At 43.8% G+C, this 21,925-nt stretch overlaps 1 protein-coding gene across 2 annotated transcripts in view; it reads right to left on the reverse strand.

Moving 5' to 3' along the window:
• The window catches only part of NLK (nemo like kinase), a 127,507-nt gene that overhangs the window by 24,499 nt on the left and 81,083 nt on the right, over positions 1 to 21,925 (reverse strand). For both annotated transcript variants that reach the window (XR_011168656.1, XM_069089840.1), the window contains exons 4-5: positions 3,162 to 3,268; positions 1,433 to 1,518 (exon numbers count right to left, since the gene is read on the reverse strand). Coding sequence is in view for 1 of the 2 variants with exons in the window: in XM_069089840.1 (XP_068945941.1) it covers positions 1,433 to 1,518; positions 3,162 to 3,268 (193 nt within the window). In the remaining variant the exon portion in view is untranslated. The remainder of the gene's footprint in view (positions 1 to 1,432; positions 1,519 to 3,161; positions 3,269 to 21,925) is intronic.

Genomic DNA, 21,925 nt, shown 5'->3' on the forward strand with positions numbered 1-21,925 from the left:
ACTGATAGAAGAGCTAAGACTCAAAGCCAGATCTCTGGATCTCTATGCCAGACCTAACTGTACCATCTCAGACTGCTGAAGCTGAGGACTTTAAAAACATCTGAATCCATTTCTTGGGGAGGGAGGAGAAAAGAAGGAGTTCTAAGTCTCTTCCACTTCTCAACGGGGTCAGATGGACAGGAATTTTAATTTGCCGGCATTTAAAGGGAGCTGGCCTGTTGTTAGAAGAAAGCATTTAAAATCATAAAATGAAATTCATTCACACACTTGACATGAATGCTTGATTTAACTGCCAACAAGCTAAGCAGTAATGACAGTAATGATTACTCTTAAAGTAGGCAACATTTTAAAAAACAATTCTCTTCCTCTCTAAATACATCAGTTGAAATAGTAAAAGTATTGACTGTGTAGAATTAAGCAACATGCCATAAAAGCCACTTATGAAATACGTGACAATGTCATTTGGCTTTCACTGCCAAGTCATCTAATGTATAACAGTGACGTGGCTCCCAGCAGGTGCCTGGTTCCCATTTCTACAGATTGAGGAGGAGATACAATGGTTTGTCCATTACATGGGACCTAAGAATCCAGCCTGTAGCTTATTCAGGCTGCAGTTTTGCCACCTGATTTTGGGAAATTCTGCTGCTAATTCACACACTAGGAGGTGGTTTGGGGAAAGGAAAGAATGACAAAGAATGACATATAGGCCAACTTCAGTATTTGGACAGACAGTGGGGAAAGAAGCCAAAGTTAACTATTTCAACGGGATTTCGGGATTCTTTATAGATGAACATGACATACCCCTCAGCTCTCATTAGGATGGCTAAGTTAGAGCTGGCTGACGGCCTGGACGGGTGATTGGCTGAGGCTGCTTCTCTGCTAAGTGGGTTTCTGAGCCACCTCTGGACTGGGCGACAGTCAGGTGGCCTTAAATCCCACCTCAGACCTTTGCTACCTGTATGACCTTGTTGGAAAAGTTGTCTAACCTCCCTCATCTATAATACGAGAGGGATGTCCCTTCCTGTGCCTCCTCCTGCCTCGTGGAACCAAATATGGACTCAAGGAATGAATTATTACTGTTCAAATGATTAATCCTGATAACACGCATTTCTTTGGAGATGGGAAAGGCAGTCACTTTACTTAAAGATTTGCCTTTTATGTACCTTATTTCAATTTCAAGTCTACCAATACAAACACTAGAGGGAGAAAAAAATGGAAAAAACTTGACATGTGTCAAAACAAAACATGCTTAACCCTAATAGATGAATAAGATATTTATTAGGGTTAGTATTTTTCTGTGAGATGGGACAGAAAAAATTGGAGTTTATTTTTAAAAAAAGAATGACAAACACCTTAGCAATTTCCTCTTGAAAACCGATTGCTGTTAAAAGCCCGGATATTCATAGAAGTTAAAATGAACTGAAGAGCCTACCTTAAGCACACAGTTGCTGTTCACAAGGAGATTCCCTGGCTTAATGTCACGATGTAAAATGCCGGCAGAATGAAGATATTTCAAACCTGAAACAACAAATCCATGTCAGAGGCTTATGCTTTTTTCTAATACAATGAGAGATTCTGAAAAATTTGGCTTAGGTGTCCAACCAATTATTAGGGGAGATTCTGGGCTGTTCCCTTGCAAGTATATAATAAGTAAGATGAAAAGTCTGACCCAGTCCTGTGGCCACTTTGATTATAGTTAAATACAAAGTAAAAAAAAAAGTCCTTATAGGCTTTCATTCTTCAGAGATGCCTTATAATTCATCAGATGATCTGAGGCTACATTTGCAACAGTGATTCTGACACTAAGGTTGGCCTGATCACTCTCAGTTCCCCACATGGCTCCTATGTGGGCCCTGGAGATGGGAAGTTCTCTGAAGTCTACTTGAACCACAAGTTGAAGTGAGGGCTTTTCTTCTCTTCAGGGAAACTCCGACCCAGGCTCTTCCCTCCACCAGCTGTATTCTCAGGACCATTCTCTCATTCTTTACCTTGAACACTAGGAACTTATATATTACTACAGAAAGGTCCTTGTCAGACCTCCAGGAACATTTTAGGGAGCCAATCTTTTTTTCTTTGTTTTTTTTTTTTTAACTAAAAAAGCAGCAACTTCCCTTCCCCACATGAGTCCCTTAAGGTTATTAAATGAGACTGGGGGAGAACAGAAAACAAGCTAAAAAAAGGTTCCCAATAGTTAGGCAGAATTTATGGATAATCATGGTTTAGGGCAGGGGTGGGGAACCTCCAGCCTTGAGGTCTCATGTGGCCTTCTAGGTTCTCTTTGACTGAATCCAAACTTCGAAGAACAAATTCTCTTAATAAAAGTATTTGTTCTGTAAAACTTGGACTCAAAAGGCCACCCCAAGGACCTAGAGGGTCACATGTGACCTCGAGGTCGCAGGTTCTCCACCTCTGGTTTAGCGGTTCCCAGTCTTCGAGAGGAAGCTTTTAAATCTTCCTTAAGGAAAATGTTAACTCTATTTGCTCTAGGAAAAAAAATCTCATATAAGGGAAAAAAGGTTTCTGTTGACCTTTAGCTGAGTCACACATCTTGTCTTACAAGAGCAAAACTCAGTTAAGAGAGAGGACTAACATCCAGGCACCAATTCAGTGATTAATATTAAAAAGTCAGAACTTCCAAGAAGATTCTTCATGCTCATCCTGCTCAAGCCGGCGTGGCCATTTCTGGCCAGTGAGTCTTTCAGGACAGTCATTTAGGCAGCTGGTTCCATTACTTCCTCATCTGCTTTGTTAGGCCAGTGGATGTCTCAATGGACTCCTCTGCTGCTCTGTGGTGAGTTTCTAGGCCACAGATACACTCTCATTTAGGCACCTGGTGCTAGTCCTAGTCAAAAGCTCATGGCCCTCCTCCATCTGGTCATTCTATGTGGCAAGGTATTCTTCCAGACTTGCCTCTTCCAAATCAATGTGCTTCAACTGATAAGTGGTATGGTTCCATCTTTGCTGTCACTATCACAGAACTTCTTGGCAGCCTGGGAGCCTTTGAGGAAATGTTAAACTTGGTTACATATGCTTATGTCAAAAATGAATTGCCTATTGGAGCAGGAAAGTCTTGGAAGGCCAGGGTAAAGGTCAAAGGAAAAACACAACTTTCACTGAGATTGTCATTTCTTTTCCTTCAGACATAAAAAAAAAAATCTTACCTCGTAAAATCTGATAAAGAAAAACTTTGACATGATCTGAGCTGAGTGGTTGAGGAGAGACGATAATTTTATGTAGGTCACTCTGCATCAATTCTGTGACAACATATCTTTGGGTTAGAAGTTAAGGACAGTTCAGAGAATGTCACTCATAACCCCTGGAAGCACTCACTAGTGCTAAGAAAAACTTGCACTCTCAGGGCTGAAGCTTTATCAGGAGAAAACTTCTTCATGCACTGCATGAGAAAGGTCAGAATTCCAGCCTTCAAGAAATGGAAGACTGACATAATGAAATAACATTGTTCACATTTAAGGGAAAGGTCACCAAAAGCAAACCACTGCCTAGCTTTTCTGTAGCCAGCACCATAAAATGAAAAAGGCCCAAATGACTGTCCTAAAAATGATAAAAGACCAGGACACAGGAGCATTCTCAGAATTCACACAGAGTAGGTTTGGTTATCCCAACTAGAGACCAGACAAGAGAAAAACTGCAGCCTGATCTAAAGGTAAAGTGCCCTGGGCTTGGCATCTCTTGGGTCTTCTATTCTCTGACTTAAAATGGAGAGGATGATGCTTATTTATGTAAGCCCCTACCTCCACCTCCTGCCCAACCCCAGTATTTCAATGAACCTTTTTCTTCAGGTCTTCCATATGTTTATATAACCTCCCCAAGTAAACTCCTGAAAGGCAGGAACAAGAGCTTCTTGGCATCAACCCCATCCCCACCCCAGTCACTTGCATGGAAGAAGTCAACAAATATTCAATTGGTCTTAAGATGGATGGGGAAAAGAGGGAAGGTCACGTGGAAGCAGAAAAGTGACTCTCAAGCTAGTCATACCCAACACGTATGGAATCTGTCTAGAGCTCAGTGTCCCCTTTGATTTTTCTGGCTGAGTCAGAAAGGCTTTAGGATGGTAATTCAATAATAAGGGTTCACTGGATTATAGATATAGAGCTGGAAAGAGCTTTGTAGATGATCTCCTTCCTTCCCCTTATTTTGCAGATGAGGAGACTTAGGTTAAAAAAAGGCAGGGGGGAGGAAAGCAAAGTGTTTTGCCCAAGGTCATTCAGGCAGTCAGTAGCAGAGCCAGGATCCACACAAACCCAGGGCTCTTTAGATGGATGGTTAAGAGAGAATGGAGAAGTCCCTTTTTCTCTCCCTGTAAGGACAGGACAGTCATACCCAGGCACGCAGGCAGCATGGCAGAAGACCGGAGCCTGAACCCTGCCTAAGATGCTCACCGGCTGTGACTAGGGGCACTCTCCTTCAATCTTTGAGCCTCAATCTTCCCATCTGGAAAATGTGGATAACATCAGCCACTTTACAGAATGGTTGTGAGGACCAAATGAGGTGGTGTCTGTAACATGCTTTACTGGCTCCTCGAAGGATCTGACTTGGAAGACGTAAGCAGAGGCAAACTTAGCTGAAGCTAGGACTGTGGACCTGACTGACGGCCTCCACAGACTCCTGAGTGCCCCAGAAATGGTTCTGTTAGAACAGAAACTCTGGGGCTTACTGAAGTCAGCAGGACTTTCCAATGAATGTATCAAACAGGCTTCCCTACTCCTAAGCAACCGAGCCGGTCACCCAGGGCAGCAGCCTGGCCCTCGAGAGCCCCTTCTCATAGACACACAGCCACTTCAGCACTCCTGTCCTCTCTGACTCTGGACAAGAGACAGGGGGAGAAGGAGCTGTCAGTCAAGCTATCAACAATCGTGAGGTTTTCCTTTGCTCCTTCATGTTTTCTCCTATTCCAGTATCCTAAGTACAGATAATCCTCACTTCACGTAAATTCACAGTATGCAAAGAATTCTGAAAGAGATCTGCATTCCAAAAAAAACCCCTATGTTAACTTTACTGTACTAGACTGTGATCTCTCTCCATTCCTGTCCCCATGGCTCAACGTTCTGCCTCCCCCTTCAAATTCCCGCCTCCCCCCCAAATGAAAGCAGAATGGATGCTGCCTCTGGGTCAGATAGGGGACCTGGCTTGGGACCTCCAGTGACTGGAGAAGAGTCCTTTGCCCCACTGTGCCCACCCACCTGCGGGGATGTGTCCAGTTCCTGTGTGTCTTCTGTCCATCCTGAATGTCATCCATCTTCTCCTGTATGTGTCCATGTCTGGCCCCTGCATGTTCTTCCTCTTGATTCCAGTCAGGCCCCCATGTGGCTGGTCCCCACCCCAGTGTTCTCTGAATGCTCTTGCTTCTCTATCTCTGGCCCCTATGTGTCTTTGAACCCTGTGCCAGCCCCTCCTTCCACGGCCACATGGCCCCCTCTCAGTCTCCCTCCCTCCCTTTCCTACATCTGTGATTACGTAAAGATCACTTTACGCAGAGGTTTGCGGAAGGGTCCACTTATGTAAAGTGGGAACTGTCTGTAATAGAAAGTATACTGGCCTTGGAGCCAAGATGCTGGCTCTGAGTCCTGGGAAAAGTCTCCCAACAAGCATCTAAAGAATAAGGTGACCTTGAAGACCTGGTCGAAGCCCTGGGGTCCTTGGCACTGCCACAAACCAAAGGGGTCTGGAAACTCTTGTTTGACAAGTGTTCAGCACAGTTATCTTAAAAACCTATGTAAATAAACCTGTCCCATTTAGGAAGAAAACTAATGCTCAGGTACTTAATTCCAAGAGTGCCTACTATTAAATCTTCCGCTGAGAACTGACAGGAGGTACTCTGAAGGACACTGTTCTACAGAATTAACTTGTAAAGGGAGCTAGGCTGGATACAGTAATACCAGGAAAGAACTTCAACACACCCCAAAGCAAAGAAAACAGAACAAGGAGCAAAAAACAGTTTCCTTAAAAAGCCCGACTCAACAGAAGGCTGCTCAGCGCAGTCCATCCCTGCGCTTGGTGCATGGCACGTCTGCTGACTCTATTGACAGGCTTTTTGCTTCTGCCAGGACTGAAGAGGGTTTTTCAGGATGTGGCCTCACATATATATCAATAGAAGGCCAGCCGGGCTGCAGCGCCAGAACCTCCCTGCTGCTGGTGACAGCTGGTGCCCACGCAAGCAGGGGAGAGGAAACATCTTGGTTTTTGAGGGATCTGGTTGAACTGGTAGTGCTGGCACTTGGGAAAATCTTGTTTTGACTTAAAAATGGCACAAATTGATGAGAGCCAAAGTTGAAGAATAAATATGAAACAGAATGTCATGTGTTTGTGTGTGTTTCCACCTCCTATCAGTAACCACATTTCAAACAGAGGAAGGAAGAAAAAACATTGGTGTGGGGGTGGGTAAGATGGTCTATTGTTCTGAAGGCAGACGAGCAGCCAAAGACAAAATAGAAACACCCCCCAGGCCACCATGCAGGCTGTGTTCTGGGCATCACTCTTCTGGCCCTAAACTCTGAACTCTGCTCAGGCTCGCAGTGCCCCATGCCACTTCCTAACCACAGCTTCCAAGCCAGGCTGCTGAACGTGGAGCATCACCCTACCCGCGCCCTCCCCCCCCCAGGCCAACAGCCCCGTTCGGCCCTGTTAGGTGTTGTCTTACCTAACTGGAGCATGCCCGCGCCAAAGAGGGTACTGTGCTCTATGAGCAAAGCTCAGAAGAAACATGAGACGCGCAGCCTCCGAGACACCCTCAGCCCAAGTGTTCATATACACTCTCTATGCCCCACCTGGGCGAGAGCCTTCTGAGCCTGGGCTGGTCTCATCAGCTGGACACAGGGGACCCTGACCCTGACACAGGGAGGTCATTTTGGTCCCCCCTGAGCACAAAGGACAACAATCAACCCTAGTAGAACAGAAACTCCTTGAGGGCAGGGGCTGACTTGCTTGTTGTATCCCCAGCACACACAGAGTACAGGAAGGCCTTAATAAATTCTCTCTCTTTGTAATTTGTGGGGAGATTCCTCCCTATCTTTACAGATCTGGGTACCTTTATATAGGAGATTCCCAAATCTGCTTCTTCAAAGCAAAATAACAAAATAAATGGTCTCACATGGTAGGACAATTCCTCCAGACTGAGGTTACATGGATACACGCCATTCCAGATGAAATGTAAACCAGTACCATTCTTGCCTCTGCTCAGCACAAATGACCATGATGTCACTGACCTTCTCTGGCCCCTGACCTGGAAAAATCGGATCCAACCTTCCAAAAAGCTTCTCATCCACAAGTAATCATTTCAGACTGGTGGTATCAAAAGCAGTCTATTCTCCAACTTAAATTAAAAAATACTTTTACTTTCTAGCACCCTCTATCCTTATTCCCCCCAAGGATGGCTTTTTAAAGATAATCAAAAACCGCAGAGTTTGGGATTGTAAAACTGGAATTGATAAGATGGTTTTAACTCATTTATTTAATATATTACATTATCTTCTATAAATCAGCAACTTCAGGCATTTTTATTTTGGGGGTGTATACTTTCATTGGTGGAGGGAGCTTCTAGAGAAGAGAGTTACCTGAGGTCACCCACTCAGTATGTGTCAAAGGCAGGATATGACCCCAAGTTATATACTGTGAAGTTAGTTTTCTAACTCCCAGCCTCAATGTCTTTACTTACTGTTTAATTTCCTCCAAATACCTTTAGAAGAATGCAGTTCCTACGTCCACCTTGGTTCCCCGTGGCGAGGCCCACCCTTACAATTAGGCTCCACTTTTGGTCACATTCGTGGACACTGCATTTTTCATTTTCCTCGTCATTCTATGTGCAATCTCTTTAAAAGAGCAGGCTCCTTCTGAAGCCCTCCAAACAGTCACTTAGTAAAAGTAAGTCTGTCTTGTGAAGTTGTTAGAAAGTAAAGGACCTCTTGGTAGTTTTCATTTAACAAAGCAGGCCTGGGCTTTTTGCTAAGCAAGGCCACAAACACCAAAGTTCTAAAACGAAAAAGGCAGTTGAAAATGCCTAGAAGTAACACGTGTTACTCTCGTAAGAGTTTTGCTCTGCTCTGCTACAAATCCTCCTAAGTCTCAATCCCCCAGCATAATGTCTCCCAGATGTCTCAACCAGTTGCCATGCCAACTAAAGCAGCTTAAATTAAATGAGGGGCTGAAAAGGGACCTGCATCGCTCCAGCTCTGCTGCATGTTAACTAAAGCTCTCTTGACAGGGGCTCAGAGGTGCCATTAACTTGAACAGCAGCTATCTGATTATTGTCTCTGGGTAATTTAATGAGGGGCTCCCAAATAAGAGCAGAAGCAGGCCTCACTCCCTCTAAATGGGGCAGCTTCTACAACAGCTGGGGCTCCCATCGGGTCAGAGCCCCTGCCAAGGCCTTTCACGTTCGCACTGGGCAAAGAGAAAATCTGGGACCAAAGTTGGGGCTTTCAGAAGAGCATGAACAGATTAAACATTTCTGCCTATTCAAGTCAGTCAATAAAAATATGATCATGAAAAACATACCAGGCATCGTGTGGCAGCCTCAGAGTTCTCACCAACTCCACTGAACAGCACAGTCATAAAATAAATTGCTGCTGATTGCAGTAATTAGTTAAGTAGTTGCATAAAATATAGATTACAAAATGTGCTGATTTGCTACAGCACAGCCATTGAGACAAATGAACAATAATAAATGGGGGTCTCCGATTCCTTGGGGCCCTAGCATAACAACAAGACCTGTATGCTTTCTAACTAAAAAGCAGATTCATTTTTCAGGAACTTTTTTTTATGATTATGGAAAATGGGTCTGATTGTTTTTTCATTAAGCCTTGCTAGTCAACTAGAGATTACAAGGGCTGGGAAGGACCCGAGGGGCTTGCCCCGTTCAGCTCTTCTCCTTTCTTGGGGAAGGCGGCTTATCCACGGGCCCAAGGGCCTGCATGATGCTGGCAGCAGCAGAGCTGGAAGCAGAATCAGGCTCACCTCTGGCTTCATGCTGGTGCATGAAGACCACACGGCATCCTAAAAGTGGGAGCCAGGCATTCTGAAGCTAGGATTCCCAATTTCCTCTTTAATCAAATTATCAACACAGGAGAAACGTTGGGAGTGTTAAATAAAGCCCAGGACAGCAAGGCTTAGCATCTGAAGCAATCTCTGGGAGTCCTTTAGTACTGCCCGTCTGGGTGTAAGCTAAACATTCCATTCCCCCGTAGGCAGCCTAGTGAAGTCTACAGACCCCGACTGCAAAGGAAACAAAGAATACTGAAACAAAGATTTTTCCCATCCAAATTCACACACCCCTGAAATCCCTTTACAGGCTCCATGGGGTGGGGGGTGGGGCCTATGGATCCCCAGTTCAGATCTCCTGACCCAGATGGAGCTTTTCTGTGATTCCTTTTTTCCCTTTCATTTCTCGCCCTCTACTCTCACCTCCTCCCTCCTCTTCCTTTCTATTTATTCCTTGGTGCCTCAGACTGAGCACATGGACACTCTGCTTCTTCCCACTAGACACTGCTCATTTACCATTTAGGAATCTCCAGACCAAATTAATGAATCCCAATTTCTTTTCTTTTAATACAATTTGTTTATACTTTTGTTGACAGTCCCTTTGTTTCAGAATATATTTCTCCCTTTTCCTGTACCTAGTGAGCCATCCCTTGTAACAACAAAAAAATTTTTTTAAAGAAAAGCAATTCAGTAAAACCAGCGATCACATGAGCCAAACCTGACAATGTATGCAACATCTGGTACCCAAAGTCCCCCACCTCTGCAAAGAAAGGAGGAAAGTGGATTTTCAAGCCAAGCTCCTGGTCACTACTACAGTGCTCAGTGTTGTTGGCTTGCTCTCCTTCTTTATACTGTTGTGTACACTGTCTCTCTAGGCCTGTTTCTAATAAAATAATTTTCCTCAATCTATCTGTCCTCCCAGTGTTGCCAGAAAATCAAATGAGATGATATACAAAGCACTTTGGGATGACCTGGAGATCGAATCCCAGGCTCAGACACTCAGCACCACACCCAGAAGTAACTGGCCGTGTAACCTTGAGCAAGTTACTTAACCCTGATTGCTTAAAAAAAAAAAGACACTGGATATACAAAACACTTTCTTGGAAAGTCTGATACAAGTGTAAAGTATTGGCATGTGAACTACCATGTAAAAAGAAGGTGTTCAGGAAGCCGCGTGGGAAGACAGCACACTTCTCTAAGTCCTTGGTTAAGATCATTTGGAGTAACAGAACTTCAGGGCTCCAAAGTTGTCTTCGAGCCCAACTCCTGCATTCTGTATATGAGGAAACTAGATGAGGCCACGGAGGCTGAATGTCTTGTCTCACTTTCCACACAAATACACAGCCAGAATCAGAGGCCGGGTCTCCTGACCTCCACCTGCCTCCATTTGTCAGTTCCATCATGGGCTGCCTCAGCTAGTTCATGAAAAGTTCCAAAGCTGGAAGTTTTTTTCATGCTGTTACAATTTATTTTTTACGCACAGAGGAGGCTTGATGCAAAAATAGGGTCTCCTGGGGTCCAGGACATCAGCTTTGAGAAGTAAAGGGCCATGCCCTTCATGTCTGTCCCTCTCTTAACTGAAGTTCACTTCAGATGTTTCTGCAGAGCCCCCTGAAGCAACGACCTGAAATGGAGTGTGAGTCAGTGGGAAGAAGAGATATACACCCTAGCCAAAGTGAGCCATATTCTTCGGAGAGAGATGTCCCCAAATTATGGCGAAGGCTATGTCCCCTAACTAAGCAGTATATACCACAGTCCCACATGGCTAGCACCCCCAAGGGCACTGAAGTAACCACAGTGGCACTCCATTTAACGGCCACATACGCACGTTAAAGGATAATAGATAGAAAATGGAGAAAGGCACTCCCCAACCCCTGTCAACTTGTGATTCTCCAAAGTGCTGTGAACCTTCTGTGCTGCCTGTGAATTTCATACCAAGGGAGAGGGTACTCTCTGCTTTAGGACCAAGGTCTCCTTCCAGGTCCTGTGGAGTCTCTGAGTTTGGGAAGGGATGATATAAGGCTGGGGAAAAGGCAGATCTTGGTTCCCAACACTCAGAGCTGGTCAGCAATGGAACAGCCTGCCTGGGGAGCTCAGCAAGGCTTTTCAAGCATGCTAGATGGCCACTTGCTAGGGATATGGCAGAGGAATTCTTATTCAGATGCAGACGGAATTAGAAGTCCTTCAAGGCAGCTTCCAACCCAGAGATTTCATGAGACAGGTATTAGAAATACAAAGCATTAAAAAAAAATTGTAATGGCAGGAGATGATTTTGACTGTGTAGGTCCTAACATAGAATAATTCTGGGCTTCTCTTCCAAATCTGTTGTAACTAGCAATGCCATGTTAATAGTTAACGGAAGGCACTCTATAAACCTAGATATAACAGCTCACACTCTAATGTTACAGAACATTTTCATATATTATTTCACTTGATTTTCACAACACAGTATTATCTGACTTGATAGAGCAGGAAACTTGAGGTTTGGAGAGATTAGTAGAAGCCTACCTGATGACTTGGATTTAACTTCCAGCCAAGTGCCCTAATGAACTTGTAACTGAAGTGATTCTCATAGAGCCATCATTGCTGATGGCAGTCTTTACAACTATACATACTAAGGCACTGTAAGAATTAAGTTGTTCAGACTGAAAAGAGGTCACTCTAGATAGTATGTTTTTCATGAGTCAGTTAACTCAAGATGTCTTGATTTAAAGTCATCTTTCAGACTATTTTAATGGCTTATTTCAACATCACCTGAATTTTTACAAATACTCTGTGTGTCAAGGTAGTTTTTAAGATTTATACTAAGATACATAGTGAATCATTTTGTTCACAAAACATTTATTAAGCACATTTATACTCAGGATTGTGCTAACTACAGATGGAAGGAGAAAATGTTCCCCTTTCTCACTCATCACCACAAGACTGCTGCCTTCAGGGAGTATAGTCTAGTAAGGGGGCAAAGATGTCTATATATAATATTAGATACCATAAAACAATTCCAGACCACATTCAATGAGGTAGTAATTTCAAGTAAGGGAAAGGATCATTGTGAGGCAGGACTGAAGAACCATTCAAGGAAGTCACTGAAGGACTTTCAAGCATCTGGTCTTTGAGCAGAACTTCAGACTTAGATGGACATAGAGGAGGGAGATTAGGCTGGGCAAAGGGACCACTAAGAAGAAAGGCAAAAATGTGGAGATCAGCTATTCAGCTCTGGCTATATAGCTTACAAAGTGATAGAGGAGAAGAACATTTAAGAGAAATCTCATACTAAATACACTCAACTTAATTCCATCAAGCTCCCAGTGAAGGTACCAGGCGGTAATGACTCCACTCATGCCTACAATTGCAAAACTCCAATGAAGATTAAAAAAAGCTGATCAGAGGCAGCACCCCCACAGGCCACAGGATGGGGGTGTTACCCCAAGTGCTGCTTTGTTTGGGGGTGTTTTCCTGGGTCAGTTCACTTGTCTCTTTTCCCACTGCTCTTTAATTTCCTTGTTCTTTCTAACTTCCCTCCCCTAAAGAGCCATAATATAATTACAATACCATTGTTTTAGTTACTGAAGGGCCCGGGCTCCATGGTTTCACCTTAAAAACAGGTAAGTGCCACACTGCATTCTTCTAGAAAAAGAACTAAACCAGGAAACATTTTACTTCTGAGATTCTTGGCAGTTTTGGGGAAAGGAAGTGGACCAAAGGACTATGATGGAAAAAAGGGTCTTTGCTTCTGTGCATAAACAGCTGAAAATCCCAGCCAGGAGCCTGGGAAGAGATCAAGGATAAGATAAAAGTCACCTAAGAGTCAGGACTCTCCCTACACCCCAGGGCTTACCAGATCCCAACCATAACCTATAAGTTTAAAGCTTTGTGTTCAGTAGGGGGAAAACACAATAGATTTTGTGTTTTCATCTCACCCTGTAAAAGCTGCCACACAAAGAGTCCCCTTTCCCTACAGATTAAAATACCAACCACACCAACACGGTGCCCCAGAGCCAAGGATTCAGATGGGGGAGTCTGCCTGGGCTGACCACATCACCTGTAGAATCACTTATCCCAGGCAGATTTCCAATGTATCTTTAGGTTGGTGGCAATACTAGGGTTCTCCAAAAGCCTGGTGGCCAGAGGGATCCTGCTAGATTCCTGAAAAGATTTGTGGAGGCAAAGAAAAAGTTCTCAAGGAGACAAATAAAAGGCAAGAAAGAAGTTGGGGAGAGGGGAGACTTTCTAAAGACAAAGGAAAAGAGGCTTGCATATATCAAAACTATAATGGTAAAAAAAAAAAACAATGGCAAGACTAAGGAATGAGAAACAATACACATAATGATCAAAAAAGGCTTTGCTTAATGCAATGTAAAGCAAAGGAGGAATACAGATGACAAGGTTAGGAATCTAATAGTCTAAAGCTTGGCAGCCAACCATACCCCAGTAACAAGCCTCTTGCCACAATGCAAACAGCTGGATAATACCAACATCCAACTGGTGGAGCTCTGCTCTGATGCCTCATCACCCAAAGACAGCACGGAGGTGACCTGGGGCCTTTGACAAGGACTGGCAGATTCTAACCAACTGCAAAGGTTTCAGGTATGGACCTGTGGTCCAAAGGTTCATCATAAGAAGGGTGGATACCAGGTGATGAATTTTTTTTCAGAGAGATAGATAAAGCATTTGGTGAGGGACTGTGCTATTTTCTGAGATACAAACATAAGCAAGCAGGACAGTCCCAAAAGTGTGTTTATATATATGGGAGGGCCTACATATCATGGTTTGGAAATGGCAGCTGGGAGGTGATTTTGAGGACTGGTTCTGGGCCATGAAAGGGAAAAAAGTATCTGTCAGAGGCCAGGATGGTGCCATAGGAGAGGGTGCTAAGTGAATCTGCGGCTGAAGTCCTTAGACTAATGAAAGAGATCCATGAAGGTAATGAAGTAAATGTGGAGATCGGACACTGTTCAGCCACCTTTAGGCTGGGACTGTTTGTTATTTCAGAAAATTTTTAAGGGAGCAGAAGAATCAACTTAACATCATTAAGCATGGATATGCCTTTCCCAGTTGAGTCTATGAGTGATGTTAGAGAACACAGCTATACAATTATCACAGAAAAACTAACCTCCAATCACGGGGACCTTAATTGAATCCTTTTTCGCTTTTGGGAAGCCATGATTACTAGTTGCAGGGTCTGTAGGGATGATGCCAACAACACCTGTCCTATTAAATCATCATCATTAGCATTAATAAATACTGACCGATCACTCGCTGGGGGTGTGGCACAAGGCAGGAAAGACAAACAAGTACAAGAAATGAGTCAAATTGAGATGGATGTTTAAAGACCAAACCAAAACCAGATAAAACGAAGGAAAATATATAGCAAAGGAATGAAAACCATATTTAAGGAAAAGAAAGCTTACAAAGGCAGATGATTCTAATGCTAAAGGAACATAAGGGTAAGAGAGAAAAAAGAGAATGCTTATTAAGGGAGAGAAGTAGAAATGGTCCCATTTTTTGCAAAGAGGATTCAAAGAGGGAAAGCAAACCTTTAAAAATAAAAATAAAATGAGAGCAGTGATAGGTAGGGAAGATTAAAGAACACAGCTCCGTGGGCTTCCTTCAATGCCTCTGGCTCTATTCTGCACACTGGAAGGTTACTAACCTAAGGGCTGACCAAAGGGGGCTGAGTAGCACAGAAGGCTGATGATGGGAGGACAGAGCCTCACAGAAGCTCAAATTAGGCATTTAGATATTTTAGGTAGTAATGGATAAACTATTTCCTTTCATAGCTGCTAATTCAGCAAAAGCTGTTTTAAACCATAAGAATCCTGGTATGGCAATCACCATGGTAGGGGAAGAGGATTTTTTTTTTTAAGCAATTGGGGTTAAGTAACTCAAGGTTACACGGCCAGTTATTTCTGGGTGTGGTGCTAAGTATCAGAGCCTGGATTCAATCCCAGGTCATGACGGCGCTCTTACTCACTGTGCCACCTGGCCGCCCCTGAGGATTTTGTTTTAACATAATTAAAGTGAATTATTTAGTGACTCTAGAATGAGAATGTTTCCTACAATTTTTGGTTTATTACTTAGAAAAGTCTTCTATCAGGCTGGCAAAATCCTTGGGACAGAACCAAAGGATGTGCTTTTCCTAATTAAACTGGGGCGGCTCCTGGATAGAGAAACTAAAGGTGCTTAATCTGTTCCCTGCAAAACCCTACACCTCACAGGGATGTGAGGAAAGTGACATTTAAATGGAAAGGCGTGACAGAAGGCTACTTTTTGGACAAAATATCTTTGATCAGTTTTTCCCAGCTAAGATAGGTATGGGTGGTTGATCAGTGTCCTGTGGGGGAAGCCCATCGATGAATCTCCCCAAGTTAACAGATCAAGTCAACGTAGCAGGAAATAGACACAAATCAAAATAAAGTGTCACTTGAACTACATAAGCCCCTCTCTGCTCTCCTTTGGAAAAGGATGATCCTCCATATTTAACACTATTCGTGCACATGGAAATAGTGTTGGGTACACAGTGAGAACTTCAGAAATGCCTTTTGATCAATAGGATAACTACATTTGGAAAGTTCAGCCGAGTCACCTTCCGATGCCCTTTGGCCTGCTCTTAACTAAATGGAGTGGGAGTGGGAGTGGGAGACATGTCTACTTTGTAAGGGTGGCAGATGCCCTACTGCCCCAGTGCCTTACGAAACCTGGTCTCATGTACTATTCTGAGGCTTTTTAAACCCCTGCTTCCCCATATTACACATGGCTGCCTCCTGGGGGAAAGCAAGCCTTTAAAAATAAAACTAAAATGAGAGCAGTGATAGGTAGAGAAGATTAAAGAACACAGCTCCGTGGGCTTCCTTCAATGCCTCTGGCTCTATTCTGCACACTGGAAGGCTAATAACCAAACGGCTGACCAAAGGGGGCTGAGCAGCACAGGAGGCTGATAATGGGGTGACAAAGCCTCACAGAAGCTCAAATTAGCCTCTGGTTTTTGATGTTTTACTATGGCTCTTTAATGGTGGGGTGACTGGAAATCACTTCTTTCTATACAGATCAGGAGTTTGTTTTTTTTCTTTTAAAATATATATATTTTAATAGATTTCTTTGTTTTGACACCGCCTAGATTTCCTTTTGGGGTTAGGATTATTTGTTTTTACGTGCAGAGGTGGAGAGAATCAAGCTCAGATTTGTTTGTTTCCTTCCACTGGAACAGAGGTGTGGTTTCCTAACTAAAAGCTAACATGAAAAAGCCGCTGCAAATATTCGCAGTTAAGGATTCTCCTTAAAGGCAGCAAAAAGGAAATACAAATGGTGAGCAGGTACTTCAAAGAGGGCTGCCAGTGTCGTCTAACACAGACATGGGGCCGCTTCAGGGTGGCCAAGGGGAGCGTGGGGATGGGGCAGGGCTGGCACTGCCAAAACCTGCAGGCAGCGGGCGCTGACTTGACTTGTCTAGTTGAATGAGTGCATAGTCAAGGGCACAGTTATGTACAGCTGCTGTTTTTCCGTTGTGTCCAACTCTCTATCACCCCATTTGGGGTCTTCTTGGCAGAGATCCTGGAGCGGTTTGCCATTTCCTTCCCCAGCTCATTTGACAGATGAGAAAACTGAGGCAAACAGGATGAAGTGACTTGCCCAGGGTCACACAGCTAAGTAAATGTCTGAGACTAGATTTGAACTCAAGAAGATAAGTCTTCCTGACTCCAGGCCCAGTGCTCTATGCACAATGGTGCCACCTAGCTGCCCATACACTTGCTATAGCCATCAAACCAAGTGTGTGTCATCTAGATCACCTTACAGACATGGGAATAGTAAAGAAAGTGCAGACATTCAAGTGAGATGTGTATTGATAGAAAGCGGGCAGCCGCCTGAATTTAGGGACACGGTAAACAAGGCAAAGTCCTAAGCCAAGATGGAAACGGAGACAGAAACTGCTCCCTCTCGGTGTGCGGGCAGTGGGGCTTCAGCCACCGGGAGAGTATCGCTGAGGAGATCTGACCTCAACAGCATGATTATATCCTGGCAGAAGACTGGGAGGCACAGGTGGCACGTGCAAATGTCTGGTGAGAAGACGGGAAAATGAAGAGGTTGAAAACTGTTGTTTGTCCTTCCTTCTCGAAGAAGACCAATGACATCAGGACGTCAGGTGGGTGAGGTCTTGACTTGCGAGTGAGCTGTATTTCTGGGTCCAGCAGCAAGACCTAATCCAGGATGACAGGAGACAGCTTCGCAGGTGGTGGGAGGCCTTGGACTTTTGAAGCTAAGGTCTTTCCCAGGTCTCAAGTTTGTCTGAGGCAATGCCCATTCAGGGATTAACGTGAGGTAAGGAATGAGGGAAAGAACAGCCTCTTGTACCTACCTACTCAACAGAGGCATGATGGCCAACATCCCTTTTCTCTCTGACCGTTTGAGCTCCCAGAATCAGGGGACACTCTATCCATCTCTACAGAGTTTGAGGGAGGCAAGGTGGGGAAGCTGTGAATTGTGTCATGAAGCTACCAAAGGAACTAACGAAATTTCAGAACTAGAGTAGGCTAAATTTTCAGCCAAGGGAGTTGATGCAATTCTGTACGCGCTGAGCCTGATGTCAGAAGGAAATCTATTGATTTTCTGAAAAACAGCCTTCCGGTTAACTCAAAAGTAACTGATATAGGAAAAGAAAATTCATAATTTGTTGCATGAAATTATTTTCCAGAAAAGGGAACTAGATTCTGAGAACTCATTCCTCCCCTTCATTTTCTATAAGCTTTATGCAGCAGAAATTTCATCAAACTTGCTACAATTAAATCTCCTGAATTTGTAGATAACAGAAACCAAAGCTAAAGAAAGACATACAAAGATATCATTCATATATTATGGAGTATTTCTTGAACAGAGCATACTGGATAAGGGTTTTACCAACATTTTCAATATAAATTTTATCTGCATTTTAGAGACAATGGAACCAACACACAGAGGCTGAATTTGTGGTGTAAACTCAGTTGCCCAAATGTGGAGTTCTCTGGTCCTGCTCCTCCAGCTACTGAGTATCTGTCTCTTCAGAGTTCACAGCACAATGCTAAATCATGTCCACAATTGCTTTAAGTGCTAATTCTGAAAATTTACCACTTCCTTCCTCTGTCTGAAAGGACAACATTCCACAACAATGCTCACACAAATTAAAACATTCCTTCTTCACTTAAATGTCTCTTTTCCTAGAACAGGTCCACAGAGGAAGGAAGACTTAACCTAGATCTTCAATGCATAACTGATCTGATCTGAAATAAAAAACGAGGGCATTGAAGTAGCACAGGTAATGAAAATCCGGTTTACAAAGACAACTGCTTTCAGTCAACCCTGTCCATGTAAAAAAAAAAAAGAGTGATAGACAACAGTCAAAGTTGTTTCTTTTTGTTGAAATAAAACGAGACAGCCCTCAGTGCCAAACTCTCGACACCACCAAACAAGCATGAAGGTGTCTCTGCATCTAGAAGGCCTGTATATGCCAGAATTCCTGACCTACTCTGAATCTGGCATGTGCTTCTCTACAGAAATTAGTGGAACAAAAGGTCAAGTTTTACAAATGTTTGAATAGAACCCAGGCAAATGTGAATCTCTTTATCTTTTAAAAATACTATCTTGCACTTGATCAAAAAACTACCAGCACTGGGATTTAAAGCTAACTGGAACAACAAACTGATACTACCAGAAAACTGAGGAAGAATGAGCCAGCAAACTGTCATGCCACATGCGCTGGGTGGCGCGCGCAGCCACAGTGGCTGAGTTTAAATGGGACAAGGCCATGCCTGTGCAGCGAGAGCAGAAAGGGCGCCCCACAGACACAAAGTGAGCCCAAACTTCAACCGAGCAGTCTTGGAAAAGGCAAACTATGCATGCAAATGCTCGGGGAATCTGCTAGGGAACTCCATTTTCATTTTACCCATCTGTAGGGGCCAGGGTGACTGCCAAGTTAAAAAAAAAAGATGGAGAGGAGAGAGTGGAAACCAAGAAATCCAAAGGGATTGAATCAGCGCTGCCTTTGCTAGCAGCCACTCTGCGCCCCTGTGGCTTGGAGGGATAGGCAGGCTGGCTGCGGCGAAGCTTTCGTGTCCCCAGCCACGTGAGCCCCGTCCCCCCTGTTTCTCTAGCCTACGTTGTGCCCTTTGTATCAGACTTGGGTCCTATGCTCACGTGCACACACATATGTATATGTATGGATTTATTCGCGTTTATTCATATTTGTATGTGTCGTTCCCTACCAGAGAACTGATGCTCCTTCTGGCAGAAAATGTTTCACTATTGTCTTTGTAGCCCTGGCACTCAGAGAAGGGCCATAAGGGAAGTACTTACTAATAAATCCTTGATGAGTTTCATTGGCATTGTGATCCCTCTGAATTCTGAAATGTGATTCCAGGGGTTGTGACCTCTCCCTTGACCAGAGTTCTCCAGCTACGATATCCCTCGGGGCTGACACAGGAGACCAGAGAAGGTGCCAGGCTGCACTGTGTCCAGGGAGTCTCCACAGGTCCATTCTCTGCCTCCATTGCTTACACACAGATTCCCTCACTTATTTTCTTGACTCACAGGATTGTGGCCAGGTCAACTGACCGCATCCAATGACCTAACAAACTAATAAAAGCAGCTCACACTTACAGATGCTTGCTATACATTATCTTAATGAATTCTCACTAGTGCTAAGTGTTACTGACCATATTGCGCAGATGAAGAAATTGAGGACCTGAAAGAGAGGAAGGAACGTGCCCAAATTTCCACAGCCAGGAGATGAGTACATCAGCACTCAAACTCCGGTCTTCAGTAGAGAAGTCCTTGGGCTTTCTTCACCCCATCACTGCTGCCTTCCAAGCACACTAATTCCTTGTTTAGCTCACCGGTTCTTCCTCACAGCAGGAGAAACTCGCCGGCTTGTAGAGACAGTCTGGCCTCAAACGTCCTCCTGCCTGATAGAACTTGATAGTAATAAAAGCCAAGACCAGACCAATATCAACACTACAAACAGCTACAACAGCAGGATGGCAGAAGGCATATCTCTTAACGAATTATAGGCATGCGTTCACTCAGCCTAGAGCTGCCTGGAATTCATCGTGATTTTTGTTTAAGTAATTTTGGAGGTGCAGGAAATGGAAAATGCAAGTAGATAAAACTGCGAAGGGGGTCAATGAAAAAAAGAGCCCTTTACAAAAAATAAGAATGGGGCAGCTAGGTAGTGCAGTGAATAAGGCGCCAGTCTGGGAGTCAGGAGAACCTGAGTTCAAATCTGACCTCAGATACTTGACACTAGCTGTGTGACCTTGGGAAAGTCACTTAACCCCAACTGCCTTGTTTTCCCCCCCCAAAAAAAAAAAAAAAGAACAACACAAAATGGGACCAAATACAAAATAATTTTCCTACTCTCCCCTTCAAGACAAGGATGTCTAGGGTCCTCCTCCCATGTCCTGGGCATGCACTAATATCTGTCAAATGAACAAATAGATAAAACATTCACTGGCATTGGCACTATGCCAGAATGAAGTGTCATTTGAGTTGAACTATTAAAAGATGGGTAGGGCTGAAGTACATTAAGATGGGCAGAGGACAGAAAGGGAACACACAGGCAGAGCCAAGCCATGGAGGCAGCAGAACACAAGCCAGGACAAGGGCCTGTGGCTGGTACTTAGTGGCGTGTATGATTCCAGTACCGGACTGGAAAGATGGGCTCTTTTGTTGGGAGGGGAATCTCTCTCCCCCACTGCAGGCTGCCGTCAGGAGCACGGCTGAAGGCACACGGCGTACAGAGCCTGTGATCTGTCCAGGCTGACACAGTAGGTGTCAGAGTTGGGATCTGACCTTAGGGCTTCATGACTGAGCCCAGCTCTGTCCACTGCACTCTGCTGCCTCTACTGTCCCCCACGGCTGAGCAAGAATTTGTTAGCATATTGGAATTTTGCCAATCTCAGTTAAAACACTCCCTTTTCTTTCCTGTTTTCCTTTAAGAGCATGCCTAATATCTTTCAGTGGGTCTATACCCTCTTCTCCCACGACTGTTAAAACTAAATAGCTCATAAAACAATTATATCTCTCAATGCAGAGTGGACTGAGGCTCTTAGTGCTTGTCACAGCTGGAGTTATCTACAGTACTCAGACAGACATATTTCCTCGTAGTTCTTCAGTGACCTCAGGCCTCCTTGGGAGCTAAGAGTATGGGGGAATCAGCGGAAAGGCGGAAAGACTTATATACCATTGGCCCTGAACTTGTAAGAGGCAATGACAGCAAGACAGGAACAGAAATGGTATCCACTAAGAATCTCTCTCTCTCTCTCTCTGTCTCTCTCTCTCTCTCTGTCTCTCTTTGTCTCTGTCTCTGTCTCTCTGTCTCTCTCTCTCTCTCTTTTAGTCCGGGATATCCAGAAATGTTGTTACTATCTACCAAGTAAACTGTTGAACCATACCAAGTGACAGAGGTGGCTTGAATAAACTGCTAGGAGGTAGCCTCATGAAAACAAATTCTTCTTTAAACAATGGTTAAAATAGTGCTCTTTGGGTGCCATCATGCCCTGCTAGATTTTCACAGTCTCCTAGTAATCATTCTCATCAGAGAAGGTTTGCTTCATTCACACTATTCATATTCTTTCCCTTGAACCTGTAGTCTATGCGTTTCAACACGATGACAACAAGAAGCTTTCTCCAAAAAACTGTATTTGCCCAAGATATTAAGCCTCATTCTCAAACACAGGGACATAATGCTGAACTCACTATTGGGACTACCTACATGTATGTTATCACTTAAAATTTCTTAAAACTCAAACATTTATTATATAATCATTTACTTATCATAATTTTATTATAAATCAGGATATAGGAATCTTGAGATTAATAAATCTTAAAATAAAAAGTTTGCCAATTAAACATTTAACATCAGCTTCAAGGCCATTTATAACAAGACTAAAGTCACTAATCACAT

The sequence above is a fragment of the Petaurus breviceps genome, unplaced genomic scaffold (assembly GCF_028583685.1).
Source record: "Petaurus breviceps papuanus isolate PSGF00001 unplaced genomic scaffold, PetGlider_PUasm1.0 186, whole genome shotgun sequence".
NCBI classification, from domain to species: Eukaryota; Metazoa; Chordata; class Mammalia; order Diprotodontia; family Petauridae; genus Petaurus; species Petaurus breviceps.